The 15,978-nt window shown below is 39.2% G+C and overlaps 1 protein-coding gene across 1 annotated transcript in view; it reads left to right on the top strand.

Annotated features, from left to right (window-relative positions):
* Positions 1-310, top strand: part of LOC110095822 — a 1,280-nt gene extending 970 nt beyond the window's left edge. The window contains exon 2 of the mRNA XM_020821523.1: positions 234-310. Within this exon, the coding sequence (XP_020677182.1) occupies positions 234-310 (77 nt within the window). The remainder of the gene's footprint in view (positions 1-233) is intronic.
* Positions 311-15,978: the final 15,668 nt, after the last annotated feature.

Raw genomic sequence — 15,978 nt, forward strand, 5'->3', positions numbered from 1 at the left:
GGTTAGGCCTTTTTAGCCTCCACTACTTAGTACTATTTTAGTTATTAAGCTCTTTTTGCTGGTTATTACAATTATAGGAAAGCATGTAACGTTACCTGAGGGGAAGATACTTACTTATATCTCTTTTGTAAGGGAGAAACACAGTTTTCATACATACAGAAAGAAATACAGCTACTTATTCAGGGAGAATTTCCCTGTTTCCCTTGTTTTTCTCTGCTTTTCTTTGGTTTCAGGTCTTGCCGGAGTTCCAGGAGCTGCTGCTGATCCATGGGTTGCATCAGGTGGTATCAGAGCCGAAGCAGCGGGATGACAGATAAGGGCAAGGAACCGGTGGTTGAAGATAATCGAAGCCTGGAATCGCTGTGGGCAAACCAGGCGAACATAATGCGGCAGCTGGAAGTGCTGTCCGCCGATGTTCAACGCCTCTCCGTCGAAGTACGCCGCGAGTTCAATCTCAACCGGACAAGGACAACGCCCCATCAGCATCATCGAGCTCAAGCACCGGCTGTGAGTCCGAGAGCACGACATGGGATGGACCTTGGTCGGCCAGGGCGTCGCAATCCTTTACCGATTCAGGAGGGCTCAGAGTCGGAAGATGAAGTGCATTGACACGGTGGAATGAATGCGGGGAACTCTGAGGAGGAAGATTACAGCGAGGAAAATGCAGAGCAATACAGACGGCATCAACGGCCAATTCCCCCGCTGAGGACTCACACAGAATTCAAAGCCAAGGTAGATATACCTTATTTCGATGGGCATCTGCACATAGAAGATTACCTGGATTGGGAGAAGGCGGTAGAAAACTTCTTTGATTACATGGATGTCGAACCAACAAAGCACGTGAAGTATGTGGCTTGTCGTCTCCGCAGCGGAGCAAGTGCGTGGTGGTCGCAGATACTCCAAATGCGGCAACGAGAAGGCAAGGGGCCTGTGCGTAGCTGGACGCGAATGAAGCAGCTGATGCGAGCGCAATTCCTCCCGACTGATTACGAGCAGATCCTATACATGCGCTACCAGCATTGTGTGCAGGGAAACAGGTCCGTCAGTGAATATACCGAAGAATTCCAGCGCTTGAGTGCATGAAACAACCTGCATGAATCGATGAACCAGTTAGTTGCACGGTATGTCGGTGGCCTCAAGGATAGTATTCAAGATAAATTACAATTGAATGCAGTGTGGTCATTAGCTCTGGCCATCAATTTTGCGTTGCGAGCGGAGACGCAACAGAATCGACCTCTCAAATTTACCTATACAAGACGCTCATTTCAAGATCCGTCCAGCGACCATGCAAGAGGGAGTTCATCATCTATGAAGTCTCTGCCTAATACTGGCCCGCCTTCGCAATCCCCTACAATCCAGAAACCTTCTGGATCAATTCCTGAGAGTAAGCTCCAACAGAAAGTGAAAGCCCCTGTGTCCAGCAACCCGTATACTCGCCCGTCCACATTGAAGTGTTTCCGTTGTTTCCAACCGGGACACAAATCCAATGAGTGCCCACAGCGACAGCAATTACAATTGGTGGAAAATGAGGAGGGTGATTCCATCAGTCAGCAAGGTGAAGAGGAAGGACTCAAGGTCGAAGAACTAGAGGCCGACGACGGAGATGCCGTCGTCTGTATGCTAGAGAAACTGTTGGTTGCCCCTCGGCAGACCACTCCCTCCCAACGTAATGCAATATTTCGGACACGGTGCACAATTAACGGGAAGGTGTGCGATCTTCTGATAGACAGTGGGTGTACAGAGAATATTGTTTCTCGAGCTGTAGTGCAAGCCCTTCAGCTTAAAACCACAAGAAATCCACAGCCCTACAAGATAAGCTAGGTCAAGAAGGGAATTGATATTCCAGTGACGGATATGTGCCAGATAACGTTCTCGATCGGGCGACAATACGTATGCGAAGTACTATGCGACGTATTGGACATGGACATTTGCCACTTAATTTTAGGCTGGCCGTGGCAATTCGATGCCGGGGTAACCTATGACGGCAGGGCGAACGTGTATTCTCTCGACTGGAAAGGGAAACGTCTGAAGCTGTTACCAGGAATTCGTGACACCAGAGCACCGACCGCGTCCTCTACAATGATGCAGATCGTGTCAGGCTCTACACTATTACTCAGTAGATTAGAGGCTGATCCAATCTGGGCGCTAGTTGTCACAGATTGAGTTAGTTCACACCAAGGAGACGTCCCTGAGGAGATTCGCAATTTGCTGGAGGAATTCAAAGGAATCTGCCCACATGAACTGCCTGCTGCTCTACCTCCAGTGAGACATATTCAGCATCAAATTGATTTCATACCAAATGCCACTCTACCGAATCTCTCCCATTACCGTCTCAATCCCAAAGAGCAGCAAATTCTGCAGTCCATTATAGATGAACTATTGGAAAAACAGCTGATACAGACCAGCATAAGCCCATGTGCAGTCCCTGCCCTGCTAGTTCCCAAGAAGAATAATGAATGGCGGCTATGTGTTGACAGCAGAGCTATAAACAAAATCACCGTTAAATACCGGTTTCCCGTTCCCAGGATTGATGAGCTGTTGGACAAATTAGTGGGAGCTTCTATATTTTCCAAACTGGATCTTCGCAGTGGTTATCACCAGGTCCGTATCCGCCTTGGCGATGAATGAAAAACAGCGTTTAAGACGCCTTTCGGTTTGTATGAGTGGCGAGTTATGCCCTTTGGCTTGTGTAATGCCCCATCCACCTTCATGAGGCTTATGCAAGATATACTAAAACCCATATGGGGAAAGTTCTGTATATCCTACTTTGACGACATTTTAGTCTACAGTGACACTTTGTGCCGCCACCGAGAACATCTCAGACAGTTGTTTGAAATCCTGCAGAAGCATCAATTGTTCCTCAATCTTGGTAAATGTCAGTTTGCTATAACTCAGGTGAATTTTCTTGGGTTCGTGGTGTCTCCTGAAGGCCTTAAGATGAACCCGGACAAAGTAGCAGCCATCAGAAATTGGCCCACCCCGACATCTTTCACCGAAAATTGCAGTTTCCATGGTTTAGCGAATTTTTACCGGAAATTTATAAGGGGCTTTAGCCTTATAATGAGTCCTCTCACCGAGTGCTTAAAATCCAAGTCATTTAAATGGGGTGAAAGTCAGCAACGCAGTTTTGAAGCAATAAAACTTGCCTTGACAACAGCGCTGGTGTTAGCAATTCCAGATTTTGAAAAGCTGTTTACGGTGTCAACGGATGCTTCTTCCCTCGGCATTGGAGCAGTGCTTTCACAGGACAGCCGACCAGTGGCGTATTTCAGTGAGAAACTGTGCCCGTCTCGACAGAAATGGTCGGCGTATGAGCAAGAATTGTACTCGGTGATCCGTGCTTTGAAACAATGGGAATCCTACTTGCTGCATCAAGAGTTTATTATATGCATCGATAATGAAGCTCTCCAATTCATTAATAGCCAGAAACACGTCAACCGGATGCATGCACGCTGGGCGACGTTTCTTCAGAAGTTCTCCTTTACTTTGAAGCACCAAGCGGGTAAAAGTAACGTGGTAGCTGATGCACTTAGCAGGAAAATGACTCTTGTCACACAGTTACAAACTGATTTTTCTGGCTTGGCTTGTATTAAAGATTTATACGCCACTGACCCTGACTTTGCAGAGATTTGGAAACAATGCCCTCCTCAGGGAAGCAATGCTGGCTTCAGCATTCGTTTGGGATACCTGTTTCGGCACAACCTCCTATGCGTTCCTGTATCTTCATGGAGGACTCACATCATTCAGGAAGCACATTCAGGCGGTTTGGCCGCCCACTCTGGCAGAGACAAGTCGTTGGCAGCAGTTCAATCCCGTTTCTATTGGCCCCGCCTCCGGCGAGATGTTTACCGGTTCGTCGATCGTTGCTTCGTATGTCAGACTTACAAAGGCGGTTCTCAGAATACAGGACTGTATTTACCATTACCAGTACCCGAGTCTATATGGGAGGACCTCAGCTTGGACTTCGTCCTTGGGCTACCACGCACGCAGCGAGGTAACGACTCTATAATGGTAGTTGTCGATCGTTTTTCTAAAATGAGTCACTTTGTATCTTGCAAGAAAACGTCCAATGACATGCATATTGCCCATCTGTTTTTCCATCAAGTCGTTCGGCTTCACGGTGTTCCCCGGAGCCTCACGTCCGACAGGGACGTCAAATTCATAAGCCATTTCTGGCGGGAACTGTGGAAAAGGTTAGGTACCAAGCTGTGTCTCAGCTCGGCTTATCACCCCCAATCAGATGGTCAAACGGAGGTCGTGAATCGAACGTTGGGAAATATGCTCCGGTGCTTAGTCCAAGATCACCCTAAATAATGGGAAGAGATGTTAAGTTCTGCCGAGTTCGCATACAATTCTATGGTTAATCGGTCGACGGGCAAATCACCTTTCAGCATTATCTATTCAAAGTCCCTAATCTTGCACTGGATATTGCTGTCCTTTCAAAATTCAAGTCGGAGCCTGCTTCAAATTTCACTAATAACTATGCAGAAATGTTAGACGAAGTTCGTAAGCAGCTCGTCAAGTCCAATAACACATATAAGACGGCGGCTGACACTCGTCGTCGACAGCAATTGTTCAATATTGGCGACTTAGTTATGGTACAAATGCGGAGAGAACGTTTTCCTCTAGGCACTTACTCCAAATTACACCGCCGAAAGATTGGCCCTGTACCAATCGTCGCCAAGATAAATGACAATGCATACGTCGTAGACTTACCGACCGACACTCAGACTTCTAGCACCTTCAATGTTACCGACATTTGGCCATATCATTCCGCCGATGATGCTCCCATTCTACTCAGCTCGTCAGAGTCGAGCTCTTCTTCCGCCGGGGAAGACTGATGCAGCGTCCACCTGGACGAGTTGTGTCTACCAGCACCTTTACTTACTACTATAGTCTTGCTTACGGTTAGGCCTTTTTAGCCTCCACTACCTTTAGTACTATTTCAGTTATTAGCTCTTTTCCTCTACTTTTAGCTGGTTATTACAATTATAGTATAGTAGGTAACGTTACCTGAGGAGGAGCAAATTACATATACTTGTATTGGAAGACAGGGAGATAATTTTTCATCATATAGAAATACAATACAGATACAGGTTCCGGGAGGATTTCCCTGTTCCTCTTGTTCTTTTCTTGCTTTTCTTTGGTTTCAGGTCTCGCCGGAATTCCAGGAGCTGCTGCCGATCCTTGGGTTGCATCAGGTGGTATCAGAGCCGAAGCAGCGGGATGACAGATAAGGGCAAGGAACCGGTGGTTGAAGATAATCGAAGCCTGGAATCGCTGTGGGCAAACCAGGCGAACATAATGCGGCAGCTGGAAGTGCTGTCCGCCGATGTTCAACGCCTCTCCGTCGAAGTACGCCGCGAGTTCAATCTCAACCGGACAAGGACAACGCCCCATCAGCATCATCGAGCTCAAGCACCGGCTGTGAGTCCGAGAGCACGACATGGGATGGACCTTGGTCGGCCAGGGCGTCGCAATCCTTTACCGATTCAGGAGGGCTCAGAGTCGGAAGATGAAGTGCATTGACACGGTGGAATGAATGCGGGGAACTCTGAGGAGGAAGATTACAGCGAGGAAAATGCAGAGCAATACAGACGGCATCAACGGCCAATTCCCCCGCTGAGGACTCACACAGAATTCAAAGCCAAGGTAGATATACCTTATTTCGATGGGCATCTGCACATAGAAGATTACCTGGATTGGGAGAAGGCGGTAGAAAACTTCTTTGATTACATGGATGTCGAACCAACAAAGCACGTGAAGTATGTGGCTTGTCGTCTCCGCAGCGGAGCAAGTGCGTGGTGGTCGCAGATACTCCAAATGCGGCAACGAGAAGGCAAGGGGCCTGTGCGTAGCTGGACGCGAATGAAGCAGCTGATGCGAGCGCAATTCCTCCCGACTGATTACGAGCAGATCCTATACATGCGCTACCAGCATTGTGTGCAGGGAAACAGGTCCGTCAGTGAATATACCGAAGAATTCCAGCGCTTGAGTGCATGAAACAACCTGCATGAATCGATGAACCAGTTAGTTGCACGGTATGTCGGTGGCCTCAAGGATAGTATTCAAGATAAATTACAATTGAATGCAGTGTGGTCATTAGCTCTGGCCATCAATTTTGCGTTGCGAGCGGAGACGCAACAGAATCGACCTCTCAAATTTACCTATACAAGACGCTCATTTCAAGATCCGTCCAGCGACCATGCAAGAGGGAGTTCATCATCTATGAAGTCTCTGCCTAATACTGGCCCGCCTTCGCAATCCCCTACAATCCAGAAACCTTCTGGATCAATTCCTGAGAGTAAGCTCCAACAGAAAGTGAAAGCCCCTGTGTCCAGCAACCCGTATACTCGCCCGTCCACATTGAAGTGTTTCCGTTGTTTCCAACCGGGACACAAATCCAATGAGTGCCCACAGCGACAGCAATTACAATTGGTGGAAAATGAGGAGGGTGATTCCATCAGTCAGCAAGGTGAAGAGGAAGGACTCAAGGTCGAAGAACTAGAGGCCGACGACGGAGATGCCGTCGTCTGTATGCTAGAGAAACTGTTGGTTGCCCCTCGGCAGACCACTCCCTCCCAACGTAATGCAATATTTCGGACACGGTGCACAATTAACGGGAAGGTGTGCGATCTTCTGATAGACAGTGGGTGTACAAAACCTATGAGCCGGAGTTCCCTATTAAACACCAGTACAATAAAACTAATAACATATTAGGGTGGCCAGAAGCCTGCACCCAAAAAAATTTAAACCAGGTAATCCCATTCAGCTCAATCTTCAGGACATAGACACAAAGGACCTGCAAAACAATAGGATAACTCTCAAAAACCTGTCAAATAGAACAACAATATAGCCAAAAGACACTAACTAGCAATCAAGATATAAATTAGAACAAAGACCACAAAATGAACAGCTCTCATAGTAGGAAGAAAGCAAGGCATCCAGGTGCAGCCACCTTTCCTAATTTCACAAAAAATATGAATCAGAAGACTATTACAAGCATAGAATCTGATAAGATGGAGAAATAGAGCTTTTCCATAACTATCCAAAGCAACCTGCAGAGAACTCAGCATTAGCACTATGCCATAATCAGGCACTAAGAAATAAACTGAATATTACATAAAAGATGTCCCAACCACCCCAACAAACCAAATGTAAATAAGATCAGAGGGATGAAGAGAAAAAGATCTCACAAGGCGGAAGAACAGCCACACAGCAAGGTACATCTGATCTTTAATTGTTTGAGAGTTCTTTGCAGGTGGTTATTTTCTTTAATTGTCTGGATCATCAACGGCTGCAAGGTACTCTTTGTTTTGGCTTTTTATTTGCTTTTCTACTTTCATTATCAATTTTTCAGGAAGATTGTGCTGAACGAGATACATCTGATCTTCCAATTTTGGGTGTTGTTTCTTCACAGCCCGTTTTCTTATTTATGCTATTTTTGTAATCTTAGGATAAGGAACCACCGGCTCTTAGGTTTTTCTTCTTTTTTCATTGTAGCTCTTGAGAGCATTAGCGAGCTGGAGGATCTTTTAAGGATTTTTGTAACCGTTTTACTAATATCAACGCATAGGCCCCTTCGCGGGTTTTAACAAAAAAAAAAAAAAAAAAACAGCCACACAGCAAAGATGAATAAAGAAACCAAAAACAAAAGCAGACGAAACAACTGCAACGAACCCCACATAGAAGAGCAAACAGCTCCCAAGGAAAAAGGACCTCAAACATAATGCATACCTAAACCATCCAGACGCAAACTCTCTCTATTAAAGATAGGTGCGTTAAGAAGATCAAAAAAGCCACCTTTCCTAAAATCAGCAATCCAAACAGCAGGCCCATTAGTAAGCTTATTAATGAAAGAAATTATGTAAACATTCTTATGAAACATGGCCTTAATTAGTTGAACAATATAGAAATTAATTATGCAAATTCAAACTTTTGTTCAACATGATCGTATCCGCCACCACAACATTGTCAATTTCAATCCAAACACAATGATAGTTTAAAGCTTAACATTTCAACATGTCTCTAAAATATCAATAAAAGTCATTGCCTTCTCATCGATCAGGAGTCGAATAGGAACATTCGAAACCAAAAATAAGCCTTGCCATCATAATCTCTTATGAACCCATCAATACCATAACGATTATCCAAGATAGGAGAGTAGATATTGAGCTTAACCTCCCTAGCCGTAGGTATGCATCGACAAGTCATCAAAGCTAATATTAAAAAATGACACCAATGATTCTTGCTATGAAAATGTTAAGGAAGCATAACCCAAGCAGAACACAGTTGCTGAATTTTGAAAATAAAAGATCTTATAATTCTAATATCACATATCTTAATGCCAACATGCTTGTCATTGTTCCTCTCTTCCCGAAGCAACGAAAAAATGATTAAAGGAATGATCATTATCCAATGATCAAAGCTATTAACTTGACTCATGTCATTTAAAAATGCTAAAATACTGGTAGCCATAAATCAATATAGATGTTTAATCTATACTAAATCAATTTGATTTCCAAACCTTAATAGTAGTGAGCTATGAATGAAGACATGATTAATGGTTTCAAGACTAAAGCAGCATTGACATTTGGAAACTAAAATAAAACCTTTCTTTTGGAGCCTAACATTGACCGACATGAAACCCTTAAAGAATTCTCCAAGCTAATAAAGTGTACTTTCGAGGAATAACCAAATTCTAAATTTTATCAAAATTACTAACAATAGGGAGAGATTTGTTCCTAATATAATGTCAAGTATTCTTCATACTAAAATCACCATTAGGAAACAATTTATAAAGAATGTGATCCTTGATATTGATATTGAAACCAAAGTCACGATCCGCCAAAGAGAAATGAAAATGAGAATATTCGATGAGTGGGGTATTGAGTGTGCAGGGTATTGAGTGCGGGTGATTGATTTGGTGTTGTTGATAGAAAATACAAAATTTAGTTTTTATATTTTAAAAAAAAAAATTAAAAAAAAAATTATATTTAAAATTTTCATGAAATATTTATGAAACGTGTGTTGGACATGCGTGTCTAATTTTTATTTAATATATTTTTTTTAATTAGACACATTTTTGGTATATTCGATATATATCAGAGTGGTGTCGCATGTGTTGTGTTAGACATTGCACGTCTCTTTGGCGAGAAGTATCAGTGCATCATGCCCAACGACTAGATTTTCCTTTTTTTTATTTATTCTTCGTTTTCATCTCTATGTGGAAGCCACATAGGAATCAACAGCTACCTTTGTTAGTGACTGGCATGTTTATTTTTCTTCATATTTTCTTTAATAATAAAAATGATTAACGTCATTATTTATAACATTTGTCCAATATTTTGCATCATAATATTCTCACACAATTTTTTTACCTATTATATTTCCTTCGCTATATCTTGGGTAAATATTTTGACCCTCTCACACTTAAAATCCAAATTCAATTGTTGCACACTCACAAACAAATGCATCATCAAACCACCATGGCATGAGAAATTATTCTGTGTGGAGTTCAGAAGTGGAGTTGCGTCCGGACTGTGAGTTAACATAATGTATATACAATGTGTACTTTTATTTTTTGTACACAGTGTGTACACAATATATACACACTATGTACACTTAGATGTCCGAAAAAAACTTTGTGTCCGTACTCCAGATAGAATAATTTCTCCCATGGCATGCAGAGTTCAGAAAATATCATAATTGAGTCAAGCTTGAACCACTAACAATCTGAATTTTACATTGACTAATTAATCATATTTAATTGGGCTTATAAACTAACTCATTTATTATGAAAGATGAAAGAAGATTTTAGTTCAAACAACTAATATATTAGAATAAAATATTGACAAAAAAGAGAATTTAAGGAAGAAATAATAATGAAAAATTGAGATATATAGAATTTATAAAATTAAGGTTTTGTTTTGAACAGCTTTTTTGTTGTTTTTTAAAACAACTTTTTAGTACAAAATTTTCTTAACTAAATATTTTTATACTATGAAGCTGTTTTAAAAAGCTTAAAAAAAAAAGTTGTTGCAAATGAAGCCTTAATGAAATCTCATGCCAACTTATTCCACCACAATGTACTCTAACTTTTGGAAACATTTAAATGAAAAAATAAATTAATTATTAATATTTTAATCATTTTTTATAAAATTAAATTTCAATTTTATTGAATTTGTTTTAAAATAAGCACAATATATCAAAATAAATTCAACATTTATAATATCCAAAATTAAAATATTTCTCAATTAAATATATATAAAGTTGGATTGGATGTGTCACCCATAGCTTTTTTAACACATTTTAATATTCCATATATGGACTTGTTGAACCAACTTGGAAGCCAATGCATGTGGAGAAATTGATTGAAATGCACAAAGCAACAATTTCAATAACCAAACTTTCCATCAAATTCACCACTAATTTATGCAACCAAGCAAAGCTAACTCGCCAACAAAAAATCATGAAATTGCAAGGTTGGTATATGTTTGTTCATTAAAAAAATTGTGAGATAATTATGAAAATTAACCTAATTATATTGTGCAATATTGATAATTACATGTGTTTTATCATTATTTTGGCCCAACATGAAGTTTGCTTAAGTTAAAAAAAAAAACTTCCAATTTAAATTTACAACAAAATTATGAAGAAAAATCCTGATTTGAGCCAAAACACATTAATTAAGATCCAAAGCTATAACTAGCTAGATGTTAAAATGAATTACATGGGATACTTATCCCAAGTATCCTCTATTTAGCTATTGCTTAAGCCCTTACAATTAATTATATCATAAGCTAATATAAAAGATATCTCTTGGAGATTTAAATAAGGGAATATTGTCGTTGTCAGGTCCCAAGTTCTAGATGAGAAAAGTTGAGGGTTGTGTTAGGTAGTCGACAGCCAGCATAAAACTTGTCGAATAATCATGACATGAATCTTTTAAAAATTTATATTAATGTCAGGGCGTCACCTGGAAGCGACGCACTGTATGACCTGAATACAGTGACAAGTGTGCAAGGGCTGCTGCACCGGCATCTGGATGCAGTATTAAATAAGCAAGGGTTCCTACATCAAGGACGGATGAGGGCAAAGAAGCTAGTCCGTAATTTAAAATTAAGATATAAACTTGGAATATAAGTTCCCTTATAGAAAAATTAATGGAATTAATAGATATTATGATTCATAGAAAGATAAATACTTGGAATATAAGCTCCCAATATTTTGTCATACTTGTTTTATTAATTTATTTATTAAAATAAAGCACATAATGTTTGGGAGATTATGTAGAAAGCTATGATGAGCTAAGCTTTGACTACTCGACGCACTTCTTCTTGTGTCTTGCGCTTGGATTTAGGGTTCTTAGGCAGTTGGGCCATAGCCCACTCCATGTTCATATATTGTGGGTGGATCAATACCGGCTAAGAACATGTCCTGCAAATGCACAGACTCACCGAATTAATTTTTGAACCCCCTAAAGGAAAAGTTTTTTGCTTAGAATGTTTGATAAGGATGTAAGAAAGCTTTTAATATTTAAAATAATAATTATTATTTATAGGAACGTAAATTAATATATTTATATGAATTCCTTTTCATTTTCATTAATGTTAATAGCTGTCAGAAAACTATACGTTCTAAAACATTCAAATTTAAATCATAAAATATTAAAAAACGACCTGCACGCGGAGCAAAAAATAATATTTTGCTCTAATTACAACTGTCTTCTCCTGCACATTAATTTCATATTACTATATAAATTATATCCAGACGATTTCATATAATATTCGGATAATGAAAAAAATTGTGTCAGCGTATATTGACATCTTGACCGCTTTGATCATATCTTTGGTAAGCCGAAACCCTAAAGAAGAATCCATTAATTTCCTCTTGGCTTTCAAGAAGGATATCACGTAAGCAAATATCTGCATTACTATATCTCTTAGCCTACACTACTCGATCTTCACCTGCCCTCGGCCTTTTCTTCTCTTCATCCCTTTCTTTATCTCCTGTTAAAAGAGCCGATCCATGGCCCTGGGAACCTGGAGCAGCTTACTGCAGAAACAATGAAGGAAAACAGAAGTAAAACCTAGAAGAAACATAGCAGCTGAAATCATATTTCCTCCATAGAGCAAAAGCTGTCTTTACAGAATATATATAAGTAGATTAAGTAAATGAATGGTAAGATCCGGATCAATTATAAATTTAGGGTGCTGATTTAGTCTGAAAAAGGTTACTGGAAAAGCGGTAGTGGCTGCAAAAGGTAGGAAATGGGCGGCAAGCAGGGCAAATACAACAGCTTATCAGTTATGCTTATCATCCCCTCTCAAGATAACACTCCTCTCAATGAGTGTTAACTTGTGTTAAAGCTCTTGAAATCGTTTGATTGGTTATGGTTTGGTAAATGTTACGGGTTAGAATATACGCGTTGATATAGTTAGGAATTTTAGTCTCAGCGTTGTACGGATATCTAGCACACAAACAGAAGAAAAATGAAAACACCAGAATTTTTACGTATAAAACCTTGGAAAATAGAAAAATCACAGGATCATGCCCAGTTGAAATGATTCCACTAGTGTTTGATTAGAATACAAGTGGTTGACTCATCCTTGAAATTAAGGACGATCATATTACAATAATCAACCGTCGGATTGAAATCTGAAGGTCAGACAGAAGTTCAGAGCCAGTCCGTGACCTAGCAAAAATCCGGCGTCAGTTAGTGGCCAAGAAGGACTCCGACGTCAATTGGCATTCAAATAGAAGTCTGACATCCATCGATAGCCGGGTGATAGTCTGACAACAGTCGGTGGCCGGGCTGAAGTCCAGTGGTGGTCGAGGAGGTGTCTGGTGGCAAGAGAAACTTTATTTCTTCTCTTCCTTCTCTTCTTGCTTATGTCGTCCACTTTCATAAGAAATGAGGGATCTATTTATAATTTTATGAAAGTGACATGATAAGTAAATATGAGAAAGATCAAGTATAAATTAGGAGTTGTTTGAATGTATGACCAATATTGATTTCCTTCATCATTGATCATTTATTTGGTATTTGAATGTCTTGATTATATCTGAATTCGATAATCTTGGGCTCGTTGGACTTGTCTCGATGAGCCGCTCGACTCAACTATAAGCATGTCACATTTGAAAACTGTTTGGTAATCCGAATTATGGTTTAAACCTTTTAAATGCACTTCGGATCTTTGATTTGGACTCATTTGGGCTCAAATTGAGTTGAATTTGTTGTCGTTGGGTTTGTATTTTTGAGGCATTCAGTTTCGACTGTAAGTTTGCAGAAATCAAAGTTAATTGGATGATCCCAGATTTAATTTTTGAAGTTTCTAACTTTATGTTGCCTCAAAATTCGTGCCCGGTCAAGATAATTTTTTGATGATATATCAGTAAATATATCAGCTATTTGATCGACGGTGTTGACATGATGAATAGAAATGGAATTATTCTTAACACAACCACGAATAAAGTGTAAGTCGATCTCTATGTGCTTTGTACGATCATGAAAAATGGGATTGTTAGCAAGACCAATGACTAAAATAATATCACAGAACAATTCAGTGGAAGTGGCAAGAGAGATGTAAAACTCAACAATAAGCTGTCTCAGCCACAGTTGTAGCTAGGGAATGATATTCGACCTCGGTGGAAGAGCGAGCTTTTACAATCTTTTGTTTTTTAACTTGCCAAGAGATCAAATTATTTCTAAGATAGGCACGACACCCTATTGTTGATTTATGATTAGTAGTATTTCATGCCCAATCAGAATTTGAAAATGCGAGAAGTTTAAGTGGACTAGGCTAAATCGATAGTCCCAAAGATAACATTACTTTGATATAACGAAGAAGACGTTTGAGTAAATAAAAATGAGCATTATTTAACAGTTGTTGCATATACTGACAAAGCTTATTAGTTGTATAAGAAATATATATCTGGCATGGTGATATTCAAATATTATAATTAGATATTTATAAAATTATAGACTGGCAGACGGAATAGTGTTGTTCGTTGAAGCAGAAATTTTGGTTGCCATTGGGGTAGCAAGTGGTTTGCAGTCTTGCATACCATCCCTATGAAGTATTGCTGTAGCATAGCTTGCTTGGTTCAAGTAAAAACCATTTGAGGTTGGTAGCACATGAATGTTAAGAAAGTGATGAACAGATCCTAAATTCTTTAACTGAAAACGCTTGTGAAGATCCATGAGCAAATGTTGAATGATTCATCATTATCAGTTAACAAAATGTCATCAACATATATCAAAATATAAAGAGCAGTGGTACCATTTTGATAAAATAGTAAGGATCAGCAACACTAGTTTGAATACCAAAATTCAGCAAATGAGTAGAAAATATAACAAAACATCGCCTTGGGGATTGTTTTAAGCCATAGTGATCAAAGGCGACTCGTCCCAACATCTAATTTGAAGAATTATTCTTCTTTCTTCAATAATAAAAAAATATTGGTATCTAACATTATTAGATCATAAGATTTTTATTTCATTCATATCGCCAAAAGAGAAATGTACATGGCTTTATAATGACTATTCCCTCTAAGTAGTTCACCTCTACTTATGCTTCTACTTTTGCCATGACAAAAATTAATCATATACTTAGTAACTAAATGACAATCAGGAGGATTTTAATAGCTTGAGGCTTCATAAGTAAAGGCATTACATAATTAACATGAGGAAGATTTCCATTCATAAAGAATACGTTGCACAAAATCTGAAGCATCCATATAAGCACAGCAAAGAAAAAGGGCCAAAGGGCCGAAACATAGTGGTGAAAAGAGATGTGGAGATTGGAGGCATGCAAAATAGTGAAGATGAGAAAGGTGGTGAGAAATTGCCACCAAGAAAAACTCTAGAAGAGAAATCATGTCGATTTTTTTTGTACACACTCCAGCGTTGTGTATCCAAGCGCCCAATGTTGTGTACCTAAGCACTCCAGTACTGTGTTCCCAAGCACCCGGGTGCTACAAAATTTGCTGGGAGAAATGACATAGAGCTTAGCACCGCAACACTCTAAATTCAACGCCGCAACAACACTTCGAGGTGGATTGGATAACTTTATTTCTCATTTTTCTAAAAGGGTGGCGTCCCTTGGTATATTTATTAGACTTTCTCTTTTGTTTTGTGTGTGAGAATAGCATAAGAGTGAAGAGAAGAAAGGAGAGAGCGAGAGAGAATAGAGATCTGCATAAATTTCTCCCAATTTTCATAGTGGATTTCTTGGTGTGATGTGACTCCATGGAGTTTTTCTAATTTCAGGTTTTTGCATGTTAAATCCTGTGTTCGCCTTATTTTCGATGCATTTTATTTCTTGTTTTGTGTTCGTTGTATGATTTACTTTCATATCCCCAACAACTTGTAATAGGTAGATAGTTAATTAGTTAATTCAGTGATAGCTATAATTACATTATAATGGCTAGCATCAAGTTATAATCATTTCTTGAATATTAAAAATAAAAATAAATTGGCTAAAAATGTGTCATGAGAATTTTCCCTATATGGAAAAAAAAAGAAAATATATTCCTTATGAATTTTTTGATTGTAGTAAAAATTTTAATATACTCAAATATCGTCATATAAAGACCCTTATAATTTTTAATATACTAAAATACGCATAAACACCCCCATCATTATGACATTTTAAAATTAGTGTTGAATTATGATAGAATTCCTTCAATACCAATAAATAATTGGTAAATTATAAATAACATTTGATATATATACCATCCAAAAATTATTTTGATCGGGCACGAATCTAGAGGCAAAATCAAGTTGAAAACTTCCAAAAATAAATTTGAGATCATTTGACTCCGATTTTAGCAAACTTACGGTCGAACTAAACGTCTCGAAAATACGAACCCAACGACACCAAATTCGACTCCATCCAAGCCCAAATGGTTCCAAATAAAGGATCCGAAGTGATGTTAGAAGGTTTGAAATACAATTTAGTTTACCAAATGGTT

The sequence above is a fragment of the Dendrobium catenatum genome, unplaced genomic scaffold (genome assembly GCF_001605985.2).
Source record: "Dendrobium catenatum unplaced genomic scaffold, ASM160598v2 fragScaff_scaffold_542, whole genome shotgun sequence".
NCBI lineage: Eukaryota > Viridiplantae > Streptophyta > Magnoliopsida > Asparagales > Orchidaceae > Dendrobium > Dendrobium catenatum.